Source organism: Talpa europaea (assembly GCF_964194135.1).
Source record: "Talpa europaea genome assembly, chromosome: 15".
NCBI classification, from domain to species: domain Eukaryota; kingdom Metazoa; phylum Chordata; class Mammalia; order Eulipotyphla; family Talpidae; genus Talpa; species Talpa europaea.
The window spans coordinates 73,604,118-73,627,232 of record NC_140083.1 but is presented as its reverse complement, the minus strand read 5'-3'; the positions used below and the strand labels follow the sequence as shown (position 1 = coordinate 73,627,232).

The 23,115-nt window shown below is 49.7% G+C and overlaps 1 protein-coding gene across 1 annotated transcript; it reads left to right on the top strand.

The window, feature by feature from the left end:
* Positions 1 to 416: 416 nt before the first annotated feature.
* Positions 417 to 22,764, top strand: SLC6A12 (solute carrier family 6 member 12; the record flags this gene model as incomplete). The annotated part of the gene is made up of 14 exons (XM_084255946.1): positions 417 to 630; positions 7,179 to 7,313; positions 10,544 to 10,684; positions 11,604 to 11,691; positions 12,746 to 12,878; positions 14,552 to 14,686; positions 16,212 to 16,315; positions 16,699 to 16,823; positions 17,175 to 17,287; positions 17,934 to 18,071; positions 18,779 to 18,881; positions 20,701 to 20,801; positions 21,256 to 21,426; positions 22,624 to 22,764. The coding sequence occupies 14 exons, from the start codon at positions 417 to 419 to the stop codon at positions 22,762 to 22,764; spliced, it is 1,842 nt and encodes a 613-aa protein (XP_084112072.1).
* Positions 22,765 to 23,115: the final 351 nt, after the last annotated feature.

Below are 23,115 nucleotides of genomic sequence, written 5' to 3'. Positions count from 1 at the left end.
GGCTGTCTGTAAAAATCAAAAGGACTTACACTGAACAGCCATAAGCCTGAGTTTTAATCCAAATGTGCTCCCTAGTGGTCCCGGTGAGTTAGTCAGGGCGGAGATTTTCCTATCTTCCAAATGGGTGCTCTAAAGTTTGCTCCCTATTTGCTCTGAGAATCACAAGAGCAAAATAAAACATTAGGTATAAATGTCAGTGAGAATTGGGGAAGGATATCAATACTCCAACCATATGAAATAGAATTCCAGCAATATCAACTATTAAAGCAATATTCCAACAGTAGTGAAAGAGTAGGGTGGCGGGGTGCGGGAGCATGCATTGGGTTGGAAGCTCATCATCCCTTCTCCTCCCATCAGGCTGTGTCTCTCTCACCATCCTGCCCCGCTCCCAGCTCTGCCACCTCCCACTTCATCACATGGCTATGGACAGAAAAGTGACACAGGATGGGACTCCTGTGGTCTCCTGGGTCCCTGAGGAAGGAGAGAAGTTGGATCTGGAAGGCGAGGACCAGGTGAAGGATCGGGGCCAATGGACCAACAAGATGGAGTTTGTGCTGTCAGTGGCCGGGGAGATCATTGGGCTGGGCAATGTCTGGAGGTTTCCTTATCTCTGCTACAAAAATGGAGGTGGTGAGTTCACTTTGAGGTAGGCGTGGTGGGGAGAGCTGTGCCCTGACCACCAGGGAGTGCCTCCCTGGGCGCAAGGTGGTAAAATGGAAGGAGGCTGGAGTGGAGATGTAGGACTGGAGTTGAGTTCTAGCTCCACCACTAACCTCAGGGTCCCCTTCTGTGAAATGGGGGTGACACTTCGGAGGGCTATGGTGAAGACTGGGTGAGGCATTGGGCCTGGCCCAGGAATATGAGTTTTTAATATGCTCCTTCATTTCTTTATACAAATGTTAGTTATTTGTAGGATGCATTCATTCAACCAATTCATTCATTATTTTACCTTTAAAAATCAATTTTATTGAGCAACATGTTTTAGATTTAGATGCACTGCATTGTATTCTGCATATGTAAACACTGCACCATGATCAACACCAAAAATCTAGTCTTCATCTGTCACCATACACTTGACTCCCTTCACCCATTTCACCTGCTTCTCAACCCCCTTCCCCTGTAGTAACTAACAATGTTTCTGTATTTAAATTTGCATTTGTTTAGTTTCTTTATGGTCCACATATGAGCAAAATCAAACAATATTGTCTTTATTTGATGTATTTCACTTAGCAAATGCTCTCTAGCTTCATCCATGTTGTTGCAAATGGCAAGATTTTGTCTTTTTTAGAGCTGAGTAATATTCCAGTGTGTGTGTGTGTGTGTGATATCTTTATCCATTCTTTCATCAACGGATATTCCATATGTTGGCTGTTGTAAACGTTGCAATGAACATAGGGTGCACAGTCCTTTGGTAATAGTGTTTTTAGATGCTCAGAGATGAAATAGCTGGCTCATATGATATTTCCTTTCTTAATTTTTCAAGGACTGTTCATATTGATTTCCATAATGACTGTACCAATTTACATTTCTACCAACCATGTGTGATGATTCTCTTTTCTCCACGTCCTTCTTAACACTTATCTGTTGTCCTTTTGATAATAGCCATTCTAGCAGTTCTGAGGTGATATTTCATTGTGGTTTTGATTTGCAATTACCTAGTAATAAGTGTGATGAACATTTTTTTCAAGTGCCTTTGGCTATCTGTTTGTCTTTTTTGGAGAACTGTCTATTAAGGTCTTCTGCCCATTTTTAATTGGGTTGCTTGTTATTTCGTTGTTGAGTTGTTCGAATTCTTTGTCTATTTCGGATACTAACCCCCTATTGAATGTATGATTTGCAAATATCTTCTCAAATCAACTAATATTATTGTGGGCTTATCATTTGCCAGACCTATCTAGATATAAAACAGAACATACACTATACACATTAAAGACTAGTAAAGGGTACCATTTATTGAAAAAACTTTCTTTGCTCCAGTGCATATTCTTTGCTCCTTTGTCAAAAATTAGTTGACCATAAATCTGTGGGTTTATTTCTGGATTTTCTATTTGGTTCCATTGGTTGGTGTGTCTGTTCTTGTTCCAATACCATGCAGTTTTGATGATTATGGCTTTGTAGTATAGTTTGAAGTCTGGGAGTGTGATGCCTCCATTCCCTTCTTCTTTTTTTTTTTTAATAGAGGCATGTTTTATTTATTTATTTGTTTGTTTTGTTTATACATGCACTGGGTACAGTCAGAAGCACGGGAGGGTGAGAGAATTCACCAGAGCCAGAGCGGGGAGCAGAGCAGGCAGAAGGACTGAAGTACACTGCTGAGGGGAGCAGCGGGCAGCAGAAGAGGTCTGCGCGCCATGTGGGACCCTCCTCTGGTGGCCGGGGAGCAGCCGGGGATCGAGCCAGCGCCGCAGAGGCCGCGGGCAGCTTCTCAACCCAACGGTCAACCGCTGCGCCACTGGGGAGGCCCTCCCTTCTTTTTTTTTCAGGAGAGCTTTGGCTATTCAGGGTTTTTTGCGATTCCATATGAAATTCATCAATAATTGTTCTATTTCTTTGAAGAATGTCACTGAAATTTTTATTGGAATAGCATTACAGACAAATAAATAAAACATGGTATGTTCAATGATGATGAGTGGAATGGTGAGAAGCAAAGTAGAAAAGATGGCAAAGGCATGTTGATCAAGAGGCTGGGGGAGAGGGACTTGAAACACAAAACAAGTCACCACCCAGGAGAGGTTTCATTGAGGAGGTGACATCTGAGCAAAGAGTTATGGTGAAGGACTGAATCCAATACATTGATACTGAATGAAGATAATTCCAAAGATAACAGCAAGTGCAAAGGTCCTGGGGTGAAAGTGCAACTGTCATGTTTAAAGAATAGCAGGAAGGCAGGTGTGTCTGGGGGATGAGAGCTGGGAAGGATAGTGAGAAATGAGGTCAGTGAGGTAACAGGACTCAGAACTTGTTGGCTCCACACTCTGTGTGAGATGGGAGCAATTAAATTTTTTTGATCTGAGAAATGAGATTATCTTGTCTATAATTTTTTAATTAAAGAAATATTATTGTTGAGGACTAGTAGTAAAAATGAGCAGAGGCATGGTGGGAAGGTGCCAGACTCACCTTCTTTAGTGTACAATTAGATGGTTTTTAGTCTATTCACAGAATTGTGCAACCACCACAATTGATTTAGAACACTTTCATCATCCCTCCAAAGCAAGTCCATTAACAATATCTCCTAGTCCCTCTCCCCTCGACCCTTGGCAACCACTAATCTACTCTCTGTGGGTGGACTCGTCTCTTTGGGTTATTTCATGTCAACAGAATAATGAATTTATCTGAATTTATTTGTCACCATCCAGCTTCATTTTTGCCTTTTGAAAATACCTTCATTCTTCTTGTGGCCATGATGTATATTCATTGTGTATATGGGAACATTCCAGAAAAGTAAAAAGGTGAAACATTACCATTTAAGGATAACCCTCATTTAGAAAATCCTTCTAAATGTTAAATGAAATCCTTTACATTTCATTTAACAAATATTTACTACCATGTATCTTGCTCTGTGTTTAAAACTTCCAGTTATTACTATAAACTTCTTGAACCCATGACACCAGAGACATAGAAGTGGGATTTCCTGGGCAGACCAAGACTGTGGGGTGGAGGCTGTGAGGGGTACTGAGTGGGATGGGTCAGGGGAAGCAGTAAGAAGTGGTAGGGGTGGTGACTTTTTCCTTTGTGCCAGGACACAGTTTCAAAGACATTAAGTAAGAGCAAAAGGTGACTGAGTCCTTATTTCACAGAGGAGGACAGAGGGTTTCAGTGAGGTTAGGACTTGGCCAAGACCACAGAGCCAACTGGCAGCAGCAGGCTCTGGTGTTCACTGATGCCCCCATCAGATATGTGCCTGGCCGAGCCACATGACAGGAAGGTATAAGGAAGGCCCAGGAGACAGGGCTTCAGCTTCCAGGGCCACCCTATGTCTTGCCTGTTGGCTGCAGCTGCCGCTATGATCTCTGTGCTGGCCAAGGGGCAGGTCAAGAGCACCTGGGTGGCAGGAAATCACGCTGGGCTGAGCAGGAAATGTGGGCCTGGGTAGGCAGCTTTCCCGTGAAAGGTCTGTGTTTATGTCTGTCATCTGCTTCTCACTTCTTGGGAGAGCCAGGCCGCTCTCACTCCATCTTCTTTCCTTCATTTTAATTCAAGGGGCTAAAGCAGTTCAAGGGTCCCAACCTGGGGTTACTGGTTTTGGGGGGCTTAGGAGGTAGTAATAAAGGTCTAGGAATTAGATTCCTTATTTTGGATGACTTCGTAGTGGATCTATGTGGAAATGTGACAGATTAATGCAAATATCCATTTTTTTGCTTTAGAATTGTACGAATCCATTATGGTAATAGGGTTTATTTCAAATGGACCATAAGCTCTGACTGACAAGTTAAATGTGGCTTTTATTAATATATGCACAGAAATGATCATTAGTAAACCCAGTTCCACAGAGAAAAATCTTTCAAAAGAATGAAAAATAATAATAAAGCTTTTGGTTTAATAACATCTTTGGTTATAAAAACGTGGGCAAGCGTTAAATTTGTGACCTAATATTGTTTCTCCCTCTTCCCTACCTTGTGCCTCACCATTCCACTCATTCTTAGGAAATGATTCGGCCTATACAGAGACTTTGATAAAATTCTGAGTTTCCAGATTGTCAGTGGTTCTGGAAGGGGCGCTTGCCGAGATCATAAGGCAATCCGTAGAGCAGTGGGAAGAGATTGTAAACAAGCTTCCAAGTCACCCTGTTCTCACTGATCCCTGTGGTGCATCATCTGGCTGTTTGTGCTCATAACCTGGGCAGATGCCAGAACTGTGGGTCAGGTTAACCTCCCAAACCAGCATCCTGAGAAGTTCATCAGAGGGCAGTAAGAGTGGTGGGAAGCCCAGGAAGAAAGCCAAGGATGGAGACCACTCCTAGAGTAGAACCAGAACCAATCTCCGCCTGCTGCCCCCAAAGACCTAGGCTAATGCTGCCCTTTCAGGGCGGACTTAACCAGACCTCCTAAGGTCACCCTCCTCAAGTCATCCCATCAGTGGGGCAGAAGTGTACTTCCCAAGGATAGAACCAGAGCCATCTACTTGACTAGAGCTAGTAGGAAGGAGCCTATGGTTACATGCCCCCCATTCTCCACTGGGGATATCCCCCCCAGCTGTCTCCCTTCTGAACACACCCCTCAGGCGAGTCCCTGCAGCCCAGCAAGCCACTTAAACGAGACTCAGTGGTGGTGTTGCATTGTGTTTATTAAAGCTCTTACATTTCTCAGGATGTAAAGGCAAACATAGTTTAGAGACGACTTCAGGACTTGCTTCTCACAGCTCCCTAGGATTCTGGGAACTCATAAATCCTTCTCCTTGCTGTTGGGAGTGCGGATGGATGTGAGTCTTGGAGGGTGATTTCAAAGTGCATATCAAAAATCTTTAAATGTTTATACCAAAAGGTAGAAACAGCCCAAATATCTGTCAATGGATGAAATGGAAAAACAAAATGTAGTCTATCCATCAAGGGAATATTATTCAGCCTTGAAAAGGATACATGCTACAACATGGATGAACATTGAACACATCCTGCTAAGTCAAACAAGCAGACACAAAAGGATAAATACTGTATGACTCCACTTACATGAGGGACCTAAGATAGACACACTCAGAGAGGGAGAATAGGATGGTGGTTGGCAGGAGCTGCAAAGGCAGGGCATGGGCAGTTACAGTTTAATGGGTTTGGAATTTTGATTTGGGATGGATGAAAAAGTTCTGGAGGTGATGGCTGTACAACACTGTGAATGTACTTAGTGTACTGCACACTTGAAAATGGTTACAATGGTAAAATTATATTACATATTACTTACCACACACAAAAATGGACATACTCCCTGGCCCAGTAATTCCTCCTCTGGAAATTTATAGTAAGTAGCAAATTAGACACTTGCAAAAGGATGTGGACCATCTTCATCACAGCAGTGCTTCTAACCAAGGGGCTGAAAATGGACAGTGACGGGGCTGATGAAATGAACTAGAATAGGTGTATGAGGTGGAGGGCTTTGCAATGATGTTGGAGGCATATATTTATTGCTATGAAAGGAGGTTTGTGATTTTTAATACATACATACATTTTTATACATAAATACATTTTTGATGGTTGTCAAGTAATATAAAGTAGGTTCTCATTTTTGCTAAAAAATGTAAAAAAGAAATATATAAGTATCTGTGTGTTTATAAGAAAGTTGGAAGGATTTTTTTTTCTTTCTTTCCTTTTTGGGCTACTTGAGAGTCATCGTGATATAATGCTTAAGATCAGACTCATTTTCCCCTGTTTTTGAATCTTCAAATTGGTCTCATTTTTCTCATCTATAACATGGGAAGGGCAATAGTACCTGTGGCATGGGAGGCTGTTCTGTGTGGACTGATGATGGTGAAGCATTTAGAAGGGTGCCTGATATACAGTAAGCACCTAATTGTTGCTTAAGTGTCAATGGCTGTGCAACAAGCAATAATCCATCCACCCATGGACACATTTCAGAGACGCAGTTTGTGCCTTAGTGACTGGATTTAGACTTGGCTCTGATTCCCATGTCATTTGTGGGGTGTCTTTTAGGTCTAGCCTCCGATTGGGGCCTGTAATCAGTGCCTAATCACAGGCTGTTTAGACCCCAGTCCCCCAAATCTGCCTGAGCAGAGGAATGGCCTTCTCTGCTAGCATCTCCATTCAGAACAGGTGGAGGGGGGCGAAAAAACCTTCTGAAAATTATTGGAGGGAAAATAATTTTTCCAAGGTGTTTTTGTTTGTTTTGCTCCAAAGTGTAACAAACTCAATAATTTAATAAGCATATCAAATTATACAGAACATATGTTTTGGTTCCAAAAATAATAAATTGACTAGATTTGTGAAGCACACTGAGAAAATAAATAGTGCCTATATTAGATTTCCACCTAAATTTTCATTCACTTCCCTTCAGAGGTCTCTCTGATCCCCAGTGGGGTTTGGACTGGAAAATTCCTGCCTGTCCCTGCTCATGGACGGGAGGAAGTCCTCTGGGAAGGGGTGAGGAGGGAGATTAAGGCTGGTGGGTGCTGGAGCACCAGACTCTGGGAGGGGGGCCAGGGCTGGAAGGCTCAGCCCTGCCTCCCCAACTCCACAGGGGCCTTCTTCATTCCCTACTTCATCTTCTTCTTCACCTGCGGCATTCCGCTGTTCTTCTTGGAGGTGGCGCTGGGCCAGTACACCAGCCAAGGGAGCGTCACGGCCTGGAGGAAGATCTGCCCCCTCTTCCAGGGTGAGTGCCCCCCTGGCCATGCCCCCACCCCTCCATCACCAACATCACTGCCCCTTCCCTCCCCTCCCCTTCCCGCACTCAATCTCATCCTGTGCTGAGTGCTGTGGAGAACACAGGAAGTATAATTAGGTTTATAAAACCTGGGGAGGCAGGAACTTCTCAAGAAAGACAACACAGAATTACAAGTACAAAATCAGGGGTCGAGTCTTGGAGGGGTCTTTGCAGTGAGGAACCCTGAAGCTTCATCTTTAGTTCCTGAGTATACAGCATGGGTCCAGATGTCCCCAAAGTAGGAAATAATAAATATGGTGGTGCTGGTGGTGTCTGGCCTCCAACAGGCCCTCCTGTGTGTGTCAAGGTTCATGCAAGCACCTCACGTGCATTTCCTCACCTAACACGATTAACTTCGTTTTGTGGATGAGACAAATGAGGCCCTTACTAAGGACTCACGTCAGGTCTACCTGAGGAGCAAGTCCATGCTCTGTCCTTAGGGTGTCTGTTAGGACAGCAGCTGCCTCCCTCTCTAGGGATATTTGGGTTTTTTTTTAAGACTTATTTTTTATTTATACAATAGCTGGGGTACAGGCCAGAGACGCGGGAGGGTGAGAGAATTCACCAGAGACAGAACGAAGAGCAGAACAGGCAGACACATGGAAAGCACTGCTGAGGGGAGCAGTGGGCGAGACAGGAGAGGTCTGCTGCGCCATGAGGGTATCTCCCTGGCTGGCTGGGAATTGAACCCGCACTGCAGAGGCTGCTGTCAGCTTCACAGGGCTGCGCACTCAACCTGCTGCACCACCAGGGAGGCCCAGGATCTTTGGTATTAATGTAAGCAGCTGGGGGCGCTCTCCCTCAACCCCCTTTTTAGTTGACTGGGTAATCCTCTGGCCAGGGTGAGGGGATGGGGGGTTGTCAGTGGGTCTAGGAGAGTTTCCTTGCCTATTTGAAAAGGAGAGGGACTCTGCTCATGTCGATCCTTGAGGGAGCCCAGGGAGCTAGGCCATTTGGGGTTAAGCTGGACAGAGTGCTGGGGGGAACACAGCTGGGCTAAGTGCTGTGGGGAACACAGGAGGTATAATTAGGTTTATAAAACCTAGACAGAGAGGGGCATGGGTGGCAGAAGCACTGACTCCTAAGCCATCTGGAGACCTGCCCACTGATTGGGAGTGGGGAGATGGGGGGAGGGTAAGGCTAGTCTGGTACTGATTCCTTTGGGGGCATCCATTGGATCTCTGGGGGAGCAGGAGTGAAGGGCAGAGCAGGGTGAAGTTTGGCTCACCCACCTTTGTACACTGCAGGAGTGCTGTAGCCTCAGCCAGAGCACAGTCTGGGGGGTTCTGCTCCAGACCCCAGAGTAGCCTAAGGTTCCCCAGGCGGGGCTGTCTCTATGTCCAAGCATGCCCGCAGGCAGCACATGAGCATGCCCGCAGGCAGCACATGAGCTAACCGCCCCCCAGGGCGCCAGGGCCAGAGTGATCAAACCCGGCAGGGAGCCGGGCTGGAGGGAGGGATTGGTGTTTCTTCCTTTATTTTCCCCCCAAGAGGAAGAGCTTCCCCAAGGTCTGGGGTTTCTGGGAGAGCTCACTCCAGGAGTGCTCTATGTTGGGAAGAGCTGCTTGCGACCTGCCTGGCTGCCTCTCCTCCCCTCCCCCAGACAGTGTGTACCCCCCCCACCCCCCACACACCCAGGAAACACAGCTAGAGCTCACCATCTCCCACTCTCAAGTACACTCCCTGGCTTCCCCTCCTGCCTCATCCCTGCCCCGCCCTCCCCAGCCTTCTGCCCCTGGTGTTTATGGGTCAGGCAGCACAGCGCGTTCTGTGGTGAACCCTGCACACTGGCCGCTTGTTTGGGTGTTTGGTTGTCTATGTGGGTGTCTGTGTGCGCTCTAAATATGCCGCCCGGGGCATTGCCAGTTTGCGGGGACCTTCCTGCCACCAGCAGCAACCCCAGGCGCCTGGGTCCCTGCCTGTCCTGGCCACAGGCACTTTGGGGGTCCTGCCTGCCATGGCCTGGATGCTTCGCAGGAACCCGCATGCAGAAGCAGAAAAACCCTTCCCGGCCTGCACCGAGTTTGCGAGGCCAATTGAACAATCTGGTGGCGCTGGCGGTGGGGGAAGGAGGTTTGTTGACAGTCAGCACTGATTTTTCAACCTGCCCTCGGGCTGTCGGGTTGTTCTCTCGGCTTCATCAAGCACTTGGGCATGGACTTCGCCAGCCACCGCCTCCTTCCTGGCTCACACCCGGGCAACCCCTTGGCCAGGCGCGACTTTGAAAGTCCCTGTGGAAAAGCTCCCACTTGTGTAGGACCGAGGCAGGGCGGATGGGGGTGACCAGCGCTGCCCCTGCCCCCTCCCACCCCTGATACGTTCCCCCAGCACGGAGGCCACAGCGAAGTGCTACAGCCCAGCAGGTGCTTGGCTGTTTGCAGCTGCTGGGGAAATGGCATTTGCAGCGGTTCTCCCAGTGCCTGGCAACCACCTCTTCCCTCTTCCTCCTGCTTTCTTTCTTTCTTTCTTTCTTTTTTAAAGATTTATTTATTTATGCAGGTCAGAGATTGGGTGGGCGGGGGGGTTGAAAGGATTCACCAGAGACAGAGTGGGGAACAGAACAGGCAGACTGACTAAATACACTGCTGAGGGGAGCAGCGGGCAAGACAGGAGAGGTCTACTGCGCCATGTGGGTTCTCCCTAGCCGGCTGGGGATTGAACTCGTGCTGCAGAGGCTCCAGATTGCTTCATAGTGAAGTGCTTTACCCCTTGCGCCACCAGGGAGGCCTTCCTCGCTGCTCTCTTCTGATTTTTGCTTTTGAGACTTAGTCTTATCAAATTTCCCCTACTTGCTCCTTTGTTCTTCCTGCCCCTTTTCATTTTGCAACAGAACTAGAAAATGTAGATAGGCAAAAAAGAACAAATACTTTAAAAAGTGAGCTGAAATCCTATCACCTAGAAAAGTACTTGTGAACCTTTCTCTCATTAAAAAGAAATGTGTGTGTGTGTGCTGTGCACATTTTCAAATACATATTACAACAGTGGGAGAATGCATAGTGCTCTGTCACTTTTCTTTCTTACCAAATGACTCTACAAGTGGGTTCTCGTGCTGATACACCCTGGTGGCTCTCCTGGGCAGCACCAATGTCCTCTGGCCCACCCTGGCAGTTTCTCATTTTGGCTAACACTGGTCTCCTGGGTTCTCTTGGATGCTCCGCACCCCTCCTTCACTCCGGAAGGCATTGGTCTGGCATCGGTGGTCATTGAAGCTTATTTGAACATCTACTACATCATCATCCTTGCCTGGGCTCTCTTCTACCTGTTCAGCTCCTTTACCTCCCACCTGCCCTGGACGACCTGTACCAATTCCTGGAACACAGGTATCTGTCACTTTGGCCCCGGGGATGAGACCTCTAAGGGATCATTCATGGTGACTAGGGATGAGTAAAGAATGATGGAGCACATGGCAGGCCTGGCCTGGAAGCCAAGCTATGCGGGCTCTGGTGCCAGTCCTGCTGGCTGACCCTACTGTGGAACCTGAGACCAGCCTCCAGGAGCCCTGGAAACCTAAGGGGCTGTGGCTGTGACTGTGCATACAAATGCAAATGCAACTAGTAATTTTCACACATACATACATCTATTCGGCTGACAAATATTTACTGAGCCCCTGCTATGTGCCAAGCACTGTGCCAGCTGCTAGAGATCCCAGGGTGAGCACTAGCATGGACCTAACCCTCACCGAGCATACAGTCTAGTGGCGGAAACAGACAAATTACCCAGACAATGACCAATTGTGGTGGGTGAAAGAAACAGTGCAATAACTTGTGACCATGGGCGGGAGAAATGCTAGCTTGAGGGCTGGAGGGTGAGGAAGGGCTGCCATGTGAACCGCATTCCAATGGGAGGCAGGGACAGGCACAAGGACTCGGTCCCTTTGTCTACTGAGTGGAGAGAGTGGGCAGGTTCAGAGAGTGCTGTCCATATGAGTCACCCACATGGGGTCAGAGTGCATCTGCAGTCTGGATTGTGTCAGAGGCTGGTCAGGAGGCACAGTTGGATTCATTGAAACAAGAGCAGTGCAAGGCACGTGGAGGAGGCCGGGCCCGTGAACTGCCAGAGCAGCCAACTCCTGATACTCTGGAAAATGCGGCCTCCCAGGAAGTTCTGGGGCCTGGGAATGATGGGGACGACAGGCTGCAAGCCTAGAGGGTCAAGAGGGACTGGGGTGAGAAGGCATCTCTTGCCCTCTCATCCCAGGCTAATGCCTAACCAATCCCCCCGCCCCCTTGTCCCCAACAGAGCGTTGCATGGACTTTCTGAACCACTCAGAAGACAGCACGGCGATGCCCTCTGAGAACTTCACCTCACCTGTCATAGAATTCTGGGAGTAGGTGCTGGACCTGGTTGCCACATGCCAGGGGCCCTCAAGCAGAGAAACTTATTGTCTGAGGCCTGGGACTTGGGGGTGCAAGTTTTTTAAGTTTCTCTGTGCATCCTTTCTAACATTTACCCACCTCCACCCTGACCTCACATAGCTACCTACACTAGTCTACCCCCCCAACACACTGACCCCAAATCCACCTGCATCCATCTAGACTCACACATTTATCCATGTAGACATGCCTACCCCTTCACATCCACTTGTACCCACAGATCCCTACACATCACCCCACGTTTGTCCAGGGTATGCTGGAAGAAGGCTGCCCCAGCTTAGGAGAGCCGACTGCACCATCTCTTCCCAACTCTATGCTCATGATGTCATGTGGTAGCTTGAAACTGGCCCAGGTGGGAGTGTTTATACCACAGAAATTGGCAGAGCCTACACGCACAGTCCATCCTCCCCCATGACCACTTATACCCTCACATCATCTCTGCCCACCCATAGGCACCTTCATCTCATACAAGTAAACGTGTTCCTGCACACTGGCCTAAACCCCACACACATTCACCAGTATGTTCACATGTCTGCCTGCCCCCTCACATACATGGATGCCCCCACAGTTACCCCATCCTCACCTACACATATTTGCTCACATTTCTATCACCCCCGTGCAGTTTCAGAAATTAACACATAATATGACCCCTCCATTGAATACCCAGATGCCTGCTCATCAACCTGTAGAGATAAATATCTACTCTCCATTTACTCATTCATACATTCCGCCTTTCTTTCTCTTCTCTCCTCTCTCTGTACAATAGAGAAATCTGGATGAGTTAGAAAGACAAAGATACCTATGGGATTACGTGATTTGCTCTTCTAACAGCCAGGGGCATACAGACCACAGGTGGGAACATGGCGTGGCCATGGGGAAGGGGTGGGGATGGGTGTGGGGCGCCTGAAATAGGAGGTCTGTGGGGTCAGCTCCAAGGATCAGAAGACTTGATGACGGAGGTGCTCTGTCTCCTCCCATCTTTGACCTGTTTTTTATTTTTCCCATCAGGAGACGTGTTCTGGGCATCACCTCGGGCATCCATGACCTGGGGGCCCTGCGCTGGGAGCTGGCCCTGTGCCTCCTGCTGGCCTGGATTCTCTGCTACTTCTGTATCTGGAAGGGGGTCAAGACCACAGGCAAGGTGAGGTGTCCTGGCTCCCGGTCAGCTTTCTGTGGTCCCCAGAGTTCACGGGACCTCTCAAGAGAACCCCTGGAGAACTAGAAGAAAGAGTAGTTGAAGGGAGAGACATGGTGAGAGCAGAAGAAGTAGGAGGGCCGAGTTTAGCTCAAGGGAAGGAAAGGATTTCTTTTTCAATATGACCTTAGGAGACCTGTTTATATAAGTGAGATACAGATTGTGTAAATAAAAGTGAAAATAAAAGTACCACTGTCAGAGCAAAGCTTCACGAGCCATTGGCAAGAGGGTAGGCAGGACTTGCTAATCCCTTTCCGTTTTGTTGTATTCTTCCTCTTTCTATTATGTGTATGTACCTGTGACCGAGCAGCTATTGTATGTGTGTATAACCCAATTAGGATCATCTATTCTCATGACTTGCTTTTGGTATTTAACATATAAAGACCATTTTTTGTATGAACTGGTAAAGAGTACTATCTTTGAGGTGGTGAGAGTCTACATATCAAAGGGGTTTGAGCTGAGAATGGACAACAGTGACTTGTATGTATATAGAGAGTTCGGATTTGAGCTTTATTTCCAACCCAGGGAAACTGAGACTGTTTCATGCTGTTCAAGGCTGGGAATACATATTCGATGGAATACTACACAGCCATGAAAAAAGATGAAATAGTGGCATTTGGGATAAAACAGATGGAACTTGGGGTGATTATGTTAAATGAAATAAGTCAAAAGGTGAAAGATAGATATTGAATGGCTTCACTCATCTGTGGATATACTTAACCAGAAAACATACAGGGGCAAAATAGTAGGATAAATCTTGAAGTGAGTGAAAGAATATAATCGTTGCCAGGAAGAATGGGCCTGAGGGAAATTAGAGAGGGAGGGAGGGAGGGAGGGAGGCAAAAGGGATATTGGTACAGGTGGTTTGGTGGAGGGTGAGTGAAATATATGCCCATATGGAAGAACAAAAATATAACCTCAAAAATTAAAATAACAATTAAAATGAATAAATAAAGTCAGGCATAGTCAGGAAACTGACTCCTTTGATTAACCTGTTCCCAGAGCAGCTTCCTCCTTCCGTGGATTGTTGTCAGAATAAGAATAACAGTATCTGTAATGACCAAAATAGCAATAACAATAATAATAATATAGATAACGTCACCCCCTCGGATAAGGAGCTGAACTTGGTCAGGGCCAGAGTGGAGCCCCTCGTGTGTCTCCATCCTGCCAGAGCTGAGGCCATAGCTGCTCTCCCAGCCTTGCGCCTGGAAAAGTACAGTCTAAATTTCCCACAGATCATTGTTCAGTGTTCCCTGGAGAAGGGGAGAAACACAACAGCCAGGAGAAGGGATTGAAGGAGACCAGTCAGGATTTAAAAATAGTCTTTGAAATGTTTTGGCTGGAAACTTGTCCCTTCCCTGTCCTTCCTGCTCCCCCCTTGGCTAGCTGATAAGTATCTCACCCTCTGCTGGGGAGCCTAAGACCCACTGGCATGTGACAGGAAGGTGTGGAAAGTTTCCTGTGCTCACCCCCACTCTGAGTTCTCCAAGAAGGTTTGGGACACTGAGCTAGGTGTGCCTGGGGGGACTCATGGTTGGGGGGAGGGTACTGCAGACTCCCTGTCCCCTCCAGGCTGCTGTTTTCCCACCTGGGGTGACCTTGGCCTGCTCCCCCTCCAGGTTGTTTATTTCACAGCCACGTTCCCCTACTTGATGCTGATCATCCTACTGATCCGAGGCGTCACCCTCCCCGGAGCCTACGAGGGCATCATCTATTACCTGAAGCCAGATTTGCTTCGTCTCAAGGACCCCCAGGTAGGTACCAGCCATCTCGCACCCCAAACAGATGTGGACTTTTGGAACTCTTTGATTGGTTGCTTTACTCCTGGCTTAAAAGCAATGGATGTCCAACTGGAGAACAGTTGGGTAGTCAGGAAGCAAATGATGAAAAAGGGATTAAAAATCTCTACAATTCTGCCACTTAACAATTCAGTGTATTTCCTTCCAACTGTTTTTCTAGGTGGTATGCACGCGCGTGTGTGTTTGGTTACAGTTGAATAACTATAGAGTTACAGCTTTTTTTCACTAAAATTATATTGTATGCATTTTCCATGTTATTCAACTCATTTGTAAATGTCATTTTTAACACATGTATAATATTCCCCCCTGTCCCTCACCTGTTCCTTCATTCACTCATCAAATAAGTATTGTGGGCCCAGTGAAGGGCTGTAGTGTAGTGCTAGGGAAGGAGGCAGGTGAAGAGGCAAAACAGAAGAGGTAAGATGTCCTCTGAGCGCTCCCACCTGGGCCATTGTCTTCCTTTTCTCCACTCTCCCCTGTCCAGGACAGTCAGGTCAAGCACCTTTTCCAGAGATTGTGTATACAGCTGTAGTGCATACCTTTGTACTTAAATCTGTGGCCACATCTCTGCTGATTTCCTACCTGTCGTTATGTGGTATTAGAAAGTCAATCTCATGGGCCCCTTTCAGGTTCTTTTTTTTAAAGATTTATTTATTTATGCACACAAGAGCCAGGGTACAGGCCAGAGGTATGGAGGGTGAGAGGATTCACCAGAGACAGAGTGGGGAGCAGAACAGGCAGATTGACTGCCATACACTGCTGAGGGGAGCAGCGGGCAAGTCAGGAGAGGTCTGCTGCACCATGTGGGTAGCTCCCTGGCCAGGGATCGAACTGGTGCTGCAGCGGCTGTGGACAGCTTCAGAGGCTGCGTCTTAACCCCTGCGCCACCAGGGAGGCCCAGCCTTTCAGGTTCTTGAGAGGCATTGGTTTTAGGGCGATGTGGGCTCTCCCTGCCAGTGCTGGGGCGCCTCTGCTTCCTGCAAGGCCCAGGAGAGAGTCACTGATAGTTTATTTGGTCGGTCAAAATAGTAACATCTTGTTGTTTTATTTATTGTTATACTACTGCAAGATTGGATATTTCCCAAAGATTGAGTGGCCAATTTTACCTCCCCTGGGATTTGTGTGCATCTTGCTGTGTTTGTCTTTGGACTGGAATGGAGTGGGCTTTTTGCCCCACGCCTTGCCTACTTGTCAAAGGAGTGTAGGCTCTGCCTGCAGAAAGGCTGGCCTTCTCTGGGGGTACAGCCATGTGTTGCAGACTCCACCTAGGAAGAATAAGCAGCACGCATGCCTTTGTGCTTGCTGGGTGCTCACTGAACCCATCAGTGGGCCCTGCCTGTGAAGGGGAGGGCGTGCGAATGGAGAGCTGGGCTACAAGAGGTGCTGTGGGTTCGTGGAGGGGGCCTCTGGTCACCCCAGCTCCAGATGCTGGTGGCTCCTCTTGCTCTCTCTCTACCACCTTCTTGGGGGTCTCCTGCAGGTGTGGATGGATGCAGGCACCCAGATCTTCTTCTCCTTTGCCATCTGCCAGGGGTGCCTGACAGCCCTGGGCAGCTACAACAAGTATCACAACAACTGCTACAGGTGGGTGCTGCATGGGCTGGGCGGCTCCAGGGCGCCTGCCTGCTCATGGTCTGAGAGGGGATGTCCTGGGGGTGGGGTCCAGATAGGTTCGTTATCGGAGAGCAACAAATTATGTCAAACTGACGTGGGGTCATTCCCTGGACTAAATTTCTCTCTTTCTCCTATTTCCCTCTCTTTATTTTCCTCATTTTCTGCTACCTGGGGTTGTCCTTTTCTTCCACTGATGTTCTCCCCTGCTGCTCTTGCTTTTCTCTCCTCTGTGCTTCTCCTTCTCTTTTCCTTTTCTCTCTCCGCATCCCCCTTTCTGCCTTGATCTCTGCCCCCTCGATGGATTTCTTTCTCCCTTTTCCGTCCCATGTTATCCTCACTCGCCACCCCCACAGGGACTGCATCGCGCTCTGCTTCTTGAACAGTGCCACCAGCTTCATGGCTGGTTTCGTGGTCTTCTCCATCCTGGGCTTCATGTCCCGAGAGCAGGGGGTGCCCATCTCCGAAGTGGCCGAGTCAGGTGGGTGCCGCTTTACCGTCTGGGGCCTTAGAGGAGGGAGGGTGGGGAACGTAGATCCTCCTACACAAACGCAGGAGGCGCAGAGCTGGGCGGTGCTTATCACAGGGCAGGTGCCGTGGCCGGGAAGAGCAAAGCAGAGGGCAGTGGTTGGGTTGATGGACCCGCAGCTGCAAGAGTGGATAGGTGAATGCACAATGTGCCCCCAGGTCCCAAGAGCAGGATATTAATGGAATCTCCCTGCTTTCCTGAATGACACCCCCCTACACACACGCACACACACACACACAGTGCCCTGGGTCAGGGTTCTCCCAGAAGGCCCAAGCTCACTTGACGGTGTCGTGTGCCTGACAGGTCCTGGTCTGGCCTTCATTGCCTTCCCCAAGGCTGTGACTATGATGCCTCTGTCCCAGCTGTGGTCCTGCCTTTTCTTCATCATGCTCATATTCCTAGGGCTGGACAGCCAGGTATGTCTCTGCCCCACCTCAACTCACTCCACCCTCCCCACTCTTTGTATCCACTTGACCACTTTGCATTCCCTGGCCTTCCGACCCCAGCTCTGATTTCCCTGACCCTGCATTTCGAGGCCCCTTCTGCTGTCCCAGGCTCTGTCCTTGTGGCTGGTCGGGTGAGGCCACAAGGCCTCAAGACCATTTTAAGGAGAACATCTGTGAGCAGGTTCTTGCTCTATTCCCCAAGGCTTGACCTCCCCAATATATGGAGGCCCTAATAAAATGTTCCTCCAGCCTCCTTCCAGCTGCATAGCTCAAGCTGCCAGGCCTGTCCCCTGAAATCTGTTTTTTAAAGATTTATTTATTTATGCATACAAGAACTGGGGTACAGGCGAGTCAGGAGAGGTCTGCTGTACCATGTGGGTATCTCCCTGGCCAGGGATCGAACTCATGCTGCAGCAGCTGCAGATAGCTTCAGAGGTTGCGTCTTAACCCCTTGCGCTTGCAGGGAGGCCCCCATATCCCCTGAAATCTTGAGGGCAGAACAAATCTCCTCCATGGACCCCCATTTCCACCCTTTGCCCCATGGGTGAGTGGGATGAGAGGAGGCCAGGGCCAGGCAGGGAGCGGCCCTCACCGCCATGTCCCCTCTGGCCTGCAGTTCGTCTGTGTGGAGTGCCTGGTGACGGCCTCCACGGACATGTTCCCCAGGCAGCTCCGGAGGAGCGGGCGGCGAGAGCTCCTCATCCTGGCCATCGCAGTCATATGCTACCTGATCGGGCTCTTGCTGGTCACCGAGGTGAGAGGGGGGCGGCCACCAGGGGCTCCAGGGGCTCCAGGGCAGCCGGGCCACGGGGCCTACACCGACCCTGCTCACAGCCACACTTCCTCGTCCACCACAGCAAGGCTGAGGGCCACGCCCTGGAACTCCACTACCTGTTGGTTTGGGGTGACAGAAGCACAGCGGGCTTAAGTCGAATGGGAAGTTCGGGGGCCAGGAGATGGAGAAGTCTATGTCTCGGTTTCAAACGTGGCCGAGCCCGGTGCTCTGAGACCTTGCAAGGAATGCCCCTCTCTCCTGGCGCCTTTCTTCTAGTTACTTCATTCTTCGCCCGGTTCCCCTCTGACACTGAAGAAGGTCGCCACAGCTTCAGGCTTACCTCCCACCACCCAAGCAACCCCAGAGGAAGAGAGGCCCGTTTCCTGAGAGCACCCCAGGGCTGGCCTTGCCTCTTCTTCAGGCCAGGCAGGGGCAGGCGCACACTTTGAGTACGATGAGGCCCAGCTTCCAGTAGGTGGGACGCTGGGCAGGCGCAGCTGTTCCTGGTGTCCTTGCAGATGTCCTGGCTGTAACTGAGGGGCCTGGGGGTGGGGTGGGGCAGGCAGGGCAAGCACCCTATAAATGAAAGGAATGGCTTCCCACAGGAGGGGCAGGATGGGGCCCAGATGCGTGTTTGCCCTCTCATGCCTCCACCAACAAGGCCTCAGCCCACGCCCTCCCCACAGGGTGGGATGTATATCTTCCAGCTGTTCGATTATTACGCTTCCAGTGGCATATGCCTGCTCTTCCTCGCGCTGTTTGAAGTCATCTGCATCAGTTGGGTGTATGGTAAGTGGGGAGCTGGGGAGAGAGCTTCCAGGACCCAGCTAAGGGCAGGGTTTTCCCAGGATGAGGATGAGGAGCACCAGCCCTCTGGTTTCCAAGGGTCTTTGTGTTGTTCTCCTGGGCCTCTGTGCTGGGAAGTTGCTCCATCGTTGGGAAACTTTGCAGGCTGGGAGGTTTGAGCTAAGCCTTTGCTTTTCTCATCACAACACAACTAAGTTCCTTGACAGTGAGAGTAACTCACTGTTATTTCAGTTTTCCTGAAATAACAGCTGCCCTGGATGGGCCTTTCCTGGCTGGAATCTTAGTCAGAAGGGACCTTCAGGCCACTTTGCCTGAGTCTCCATAAACCCCACACGCCCTTTCAGAATTCTCTGCTAGACTTTGCTTGAATGCTTCCACAGACAGGAAACTCACTCCTGTGGTTTTGAGGTCTCCTCCCAGTGTCCTAGCCTCCTTCCAGCCACTCAGCTCAAACTGCGCAGCCCTGAGGGTTGGGACAGAACATAGCTCCCCCTCAGGCCCAACTGCTGGGTGCCCCTTCTGTGGAGGTGCTGCATCCCCCACACCTTTCCTTCTACTGAGGTGAATTCTGGCACCTCAGCACTGAGGTACTAGCCAGGGTGCTGAACATGGAACATCCTGCTGGTACCGGGGCTGATAACAACAGAGGGAGAAATCTTACGAGCCAACGCACTGCTGTGTGCCGAGCACTATTCCACCATCGGCACGACAGCCCTTTTTGGGGGGTGAAGGCAGGGAGAAGCAAGGCTCAGGGAGGTTAGGTCTCAGGCTGCCTGGCCCTGGGCTGAGGAGACACTAGGCCAAGTCATAAGGCTCAGGGCAGAGAGGGTAAGTGGGTCCATGTGGCAGGACAGGCCATGAGTAGGAAGGTTTTTGTTTTTCTGCCCTCTGCCTTCCTGTTTGGTGTCTTTTCCTCTCCTTGGAGAGAGGTGTCTCCAGCCTTTCCGCCTCAAGCATCTAAGGTCTTCCCAATTTTCTCCTATGGCTTTTCAGAACTGGATCTCAGAGAGGATCTGACAAACTCAATCACCATGAGGTATACATGACTGATAAGCCTCTGTAGGTTACACTACGCAGCAATATCTGGTTTTTCTGGGGAGAAATGTAGAAGTCAAAGGAATGACTCTTTAATGGTGGCATTTCATGCATCATGCATCAGCTGGAAGGTATTTTTGTTGGTGAGGGAAGGCTAGAGGGGCCCCTCAAGTGTCCTTCCCAACCAGTGTCCCCTTACTTCTTAGGAGATTGGCTGTGCCTGGCACTCAGAGCAAAGGTGGACCCCTGAGTATATTAAACAAAACAGAACCGAGACATTGTTTTCGCAAACACAAATCAGACCCCTCGCTGCACTTCATCGGGGGTGGGGAGCGGTTCCTTCGGAGTCTGGCATCTAGACCGTGGTTGGGTCCCCACGGCTTCTGGCCCTTGTATGTGGAGAGCACTGTGCCTCGCTGTGGGGCCTTGCTGTTTGCACTTGAAACTGAATTCATCTGCTACACAGATAAATTAGCATTTGTTTAGCCCTGGAGCCCTCTCCTGTGGTTAGGATGGCAGGATCTTCATCCCCGGCCATGCAGGCCTTGTGAAGTGACCCTTGAGGGACCTGGCTTGCTGGTACTAGTCCCTTCTCCCTCCTTACCCTGCCTGGGGCCAAGGCCACTGTTCCTTGTCATTCGTGTGCCCTGATCCAGTCTCCCCCACTCAGGGTGGGGGGAAGCGCACAGAGCCAGGTGAGTCCTTCCCAAAAACCCTCGAGCTGGTCCCCCTCCATTCTCATACTCTCCCCACCATGCCTGAGCAGGCGCCAATCGTTTCTATGACAACATTGAGGACATGATCGGCTACCGGCCATGGCCCCTGGTGAAGATCTCCTGGCTCTACCTGACCCCTGGACTTTGCCTGGTATGTGCTCTCCCCTCCCTGCCGCCAACACACTCAGGAGATGAGGAACAGCATGCCTGAGTCCTGGGGCGCTTTCCCTGCCTGTCTGGTGCCCCCGGGAGGTTGGCCCATCCCCTCCAATGTTGGCTCCCTGCCCTTCTCTCCCGGGGCCATCTTGATCATCAGGTGGCTTTACCGTCACTGTCATCTGTTCTAGCTCCTGCTCCTTCCTTTTCTCTTGAGCTTCCATCCATCCACCCCACGTCCCAAGAACTGGTCTCTTTCCATCTGTCTGCTTGGAGCTCCCCCATCTGCCTCCTTCCCTTATGTCTCCTTCTGTTCCCAACGGGAGGGATACTGGGGCCCCTAGCTTGTGAGGGCCGTGACTGTTCCACTTGTGTCCTCCACTTGTCTCTGCCGCTGGATATTTAAGTAGCTCTCCGGCTCATCCATGTCTGCCCCTTCCTCTTTCTAGGCCACTTTCTTCTTCTCCTTGAGCAAGTACACACCTCTCAAATACAACAATGTCTACGTGTACCCTCCCTGGGGATACTCCATAGGCTGGTTCCTGGCTCTCTCCTCCATGGTCTGCGTCCCGCTCTTCGTCATCATCACCCTCCTGAAGACCCAGGGATCCTTTAAGAAGGTAGGGCCTGGGGGTGTGATGCATTCAGGGGGTGTGAGAGGGGTGGCACTTCGGGCAGGACACAGCAGCTGAGGCAGCTGAGGTCCAGTCCTGAGTGTGGGGCAGCCCGTCAGTCTCATGGAATCTTAAAGAGAAGGGTCTAGGGGCTTCATTTTCAGGAATATTCAAAAGCCCCAGAATCCTGAACCTTTAGACTCTGCCTGCACACAGATCCCCTGGGCAGCTTAACCAAGGATAACTGTCGAAGATTAAGGGGAAAGCTACATCTCAAACTAGAACATCAGTGGGTGTTCGAGACACCAGATCACAGGCTGGTGATGCACAGTGTCCTTGCTCTTGGGAACCAGTTACCACGGTGCATTCCAACCATGGTCTCCTGGCTTCTTATCTTAACCTTTTCTGGGGTTTAGAGATCGGGGCATGCCTTCCTGGAAAGGGATATAGCCAGTATCCCACAAAACAAAGACACTACCTTTGTAGAAATCGATCTGGCCTACAAGTAACAGGAACCCAACCTGCAATGAGCAAAGATTATTTTTTTCATACCTCTCAAGAAGCCAGAGAGGGGACTACTGGCTTTTGGTTCAGCTGCTTTTAAAGACTGGTAGGGACCAGAATCTCCCTGTACCTCTGCTCCATCCTGAGCTTGTTGTGTTTTCATCATTATCCTTATAACTCACGCCTCACGGTCCCAAAAAGTTTTCATGATTCCAGTCATCACTTCAGAATTCAAGGCAAAAAGGAGGGGGAGGAGATGATACCAATAACAATAGCAATAGTCCTACCCATAATAAGAAAATAGAAAAGAAAAATAGATACTTGCTGAGTATAGAATAACAGTAATAAGAATAGCAATACTAAGAAAAATAGACACTTAGTGGCTGCTTAGCCTGTGCCAGGCACCATTCTAAAGGTGTGTATTGTTGCTATCCTCATTTTGCAAGGGTCACAGAGGGGGCAAGATAGCTTTTCTAAGACTGCACAGGTAGTTGGTAGAAGATGCTGGAACCCAGCAGTTCACACTCTTCATCAGCATGTTGTTGCCTCTTCTCTCTGTTCAAAATATTTATTCACTCATATTGTACTGCCTTGCCTTGCCCCCAGGTGCCTGCTCCATGTGGGCCCTGGGGATACAGACATGAGGAAACATCCTTGCCTCGCTCACCCTCTGTACCCACTCCCTCCTTCTCTCCATAGCGCCTGCGACAGCTCGTCACCCCTGACCCCAGCCTGCCACAGCCCAAGCAGCACCTCTATCTGGATGGTGGCGCCAGCCAGGACTGCAGGCCCTCTCCCACAAAGAGGGGACTCATAACTGGGGAGGAGACCCACTTGTAGGATGTGGCCAGAAGCCAGGTGGTTGCTGAGCCTGGAGCCTCAGTCAGGACCACCTCTACCCCCAGTGGACAGCCACCACCTCTGTCCCCTCCCACAGCACTGCCAAGAACCTCTCAATGTCCACGGGCACCCCAGCTGCAGGCCAGACTCCTCTCCTCTCCTCAGCTGGAGTGGCCCCTCCTGGGGGCTGGAGATTGTCCACCAGCATGCCAGGCTGTGAAGAGACTCCCTGTTGGAATGTACCATCTTATTTATAAAGGGGGGGGGTATTCTTGGAATCAGCCATCCAATGGGGACATATGGCATGGCCAGGGAACTGCCTGTCAGAGCTCACTACATCTCTGCTTCCAG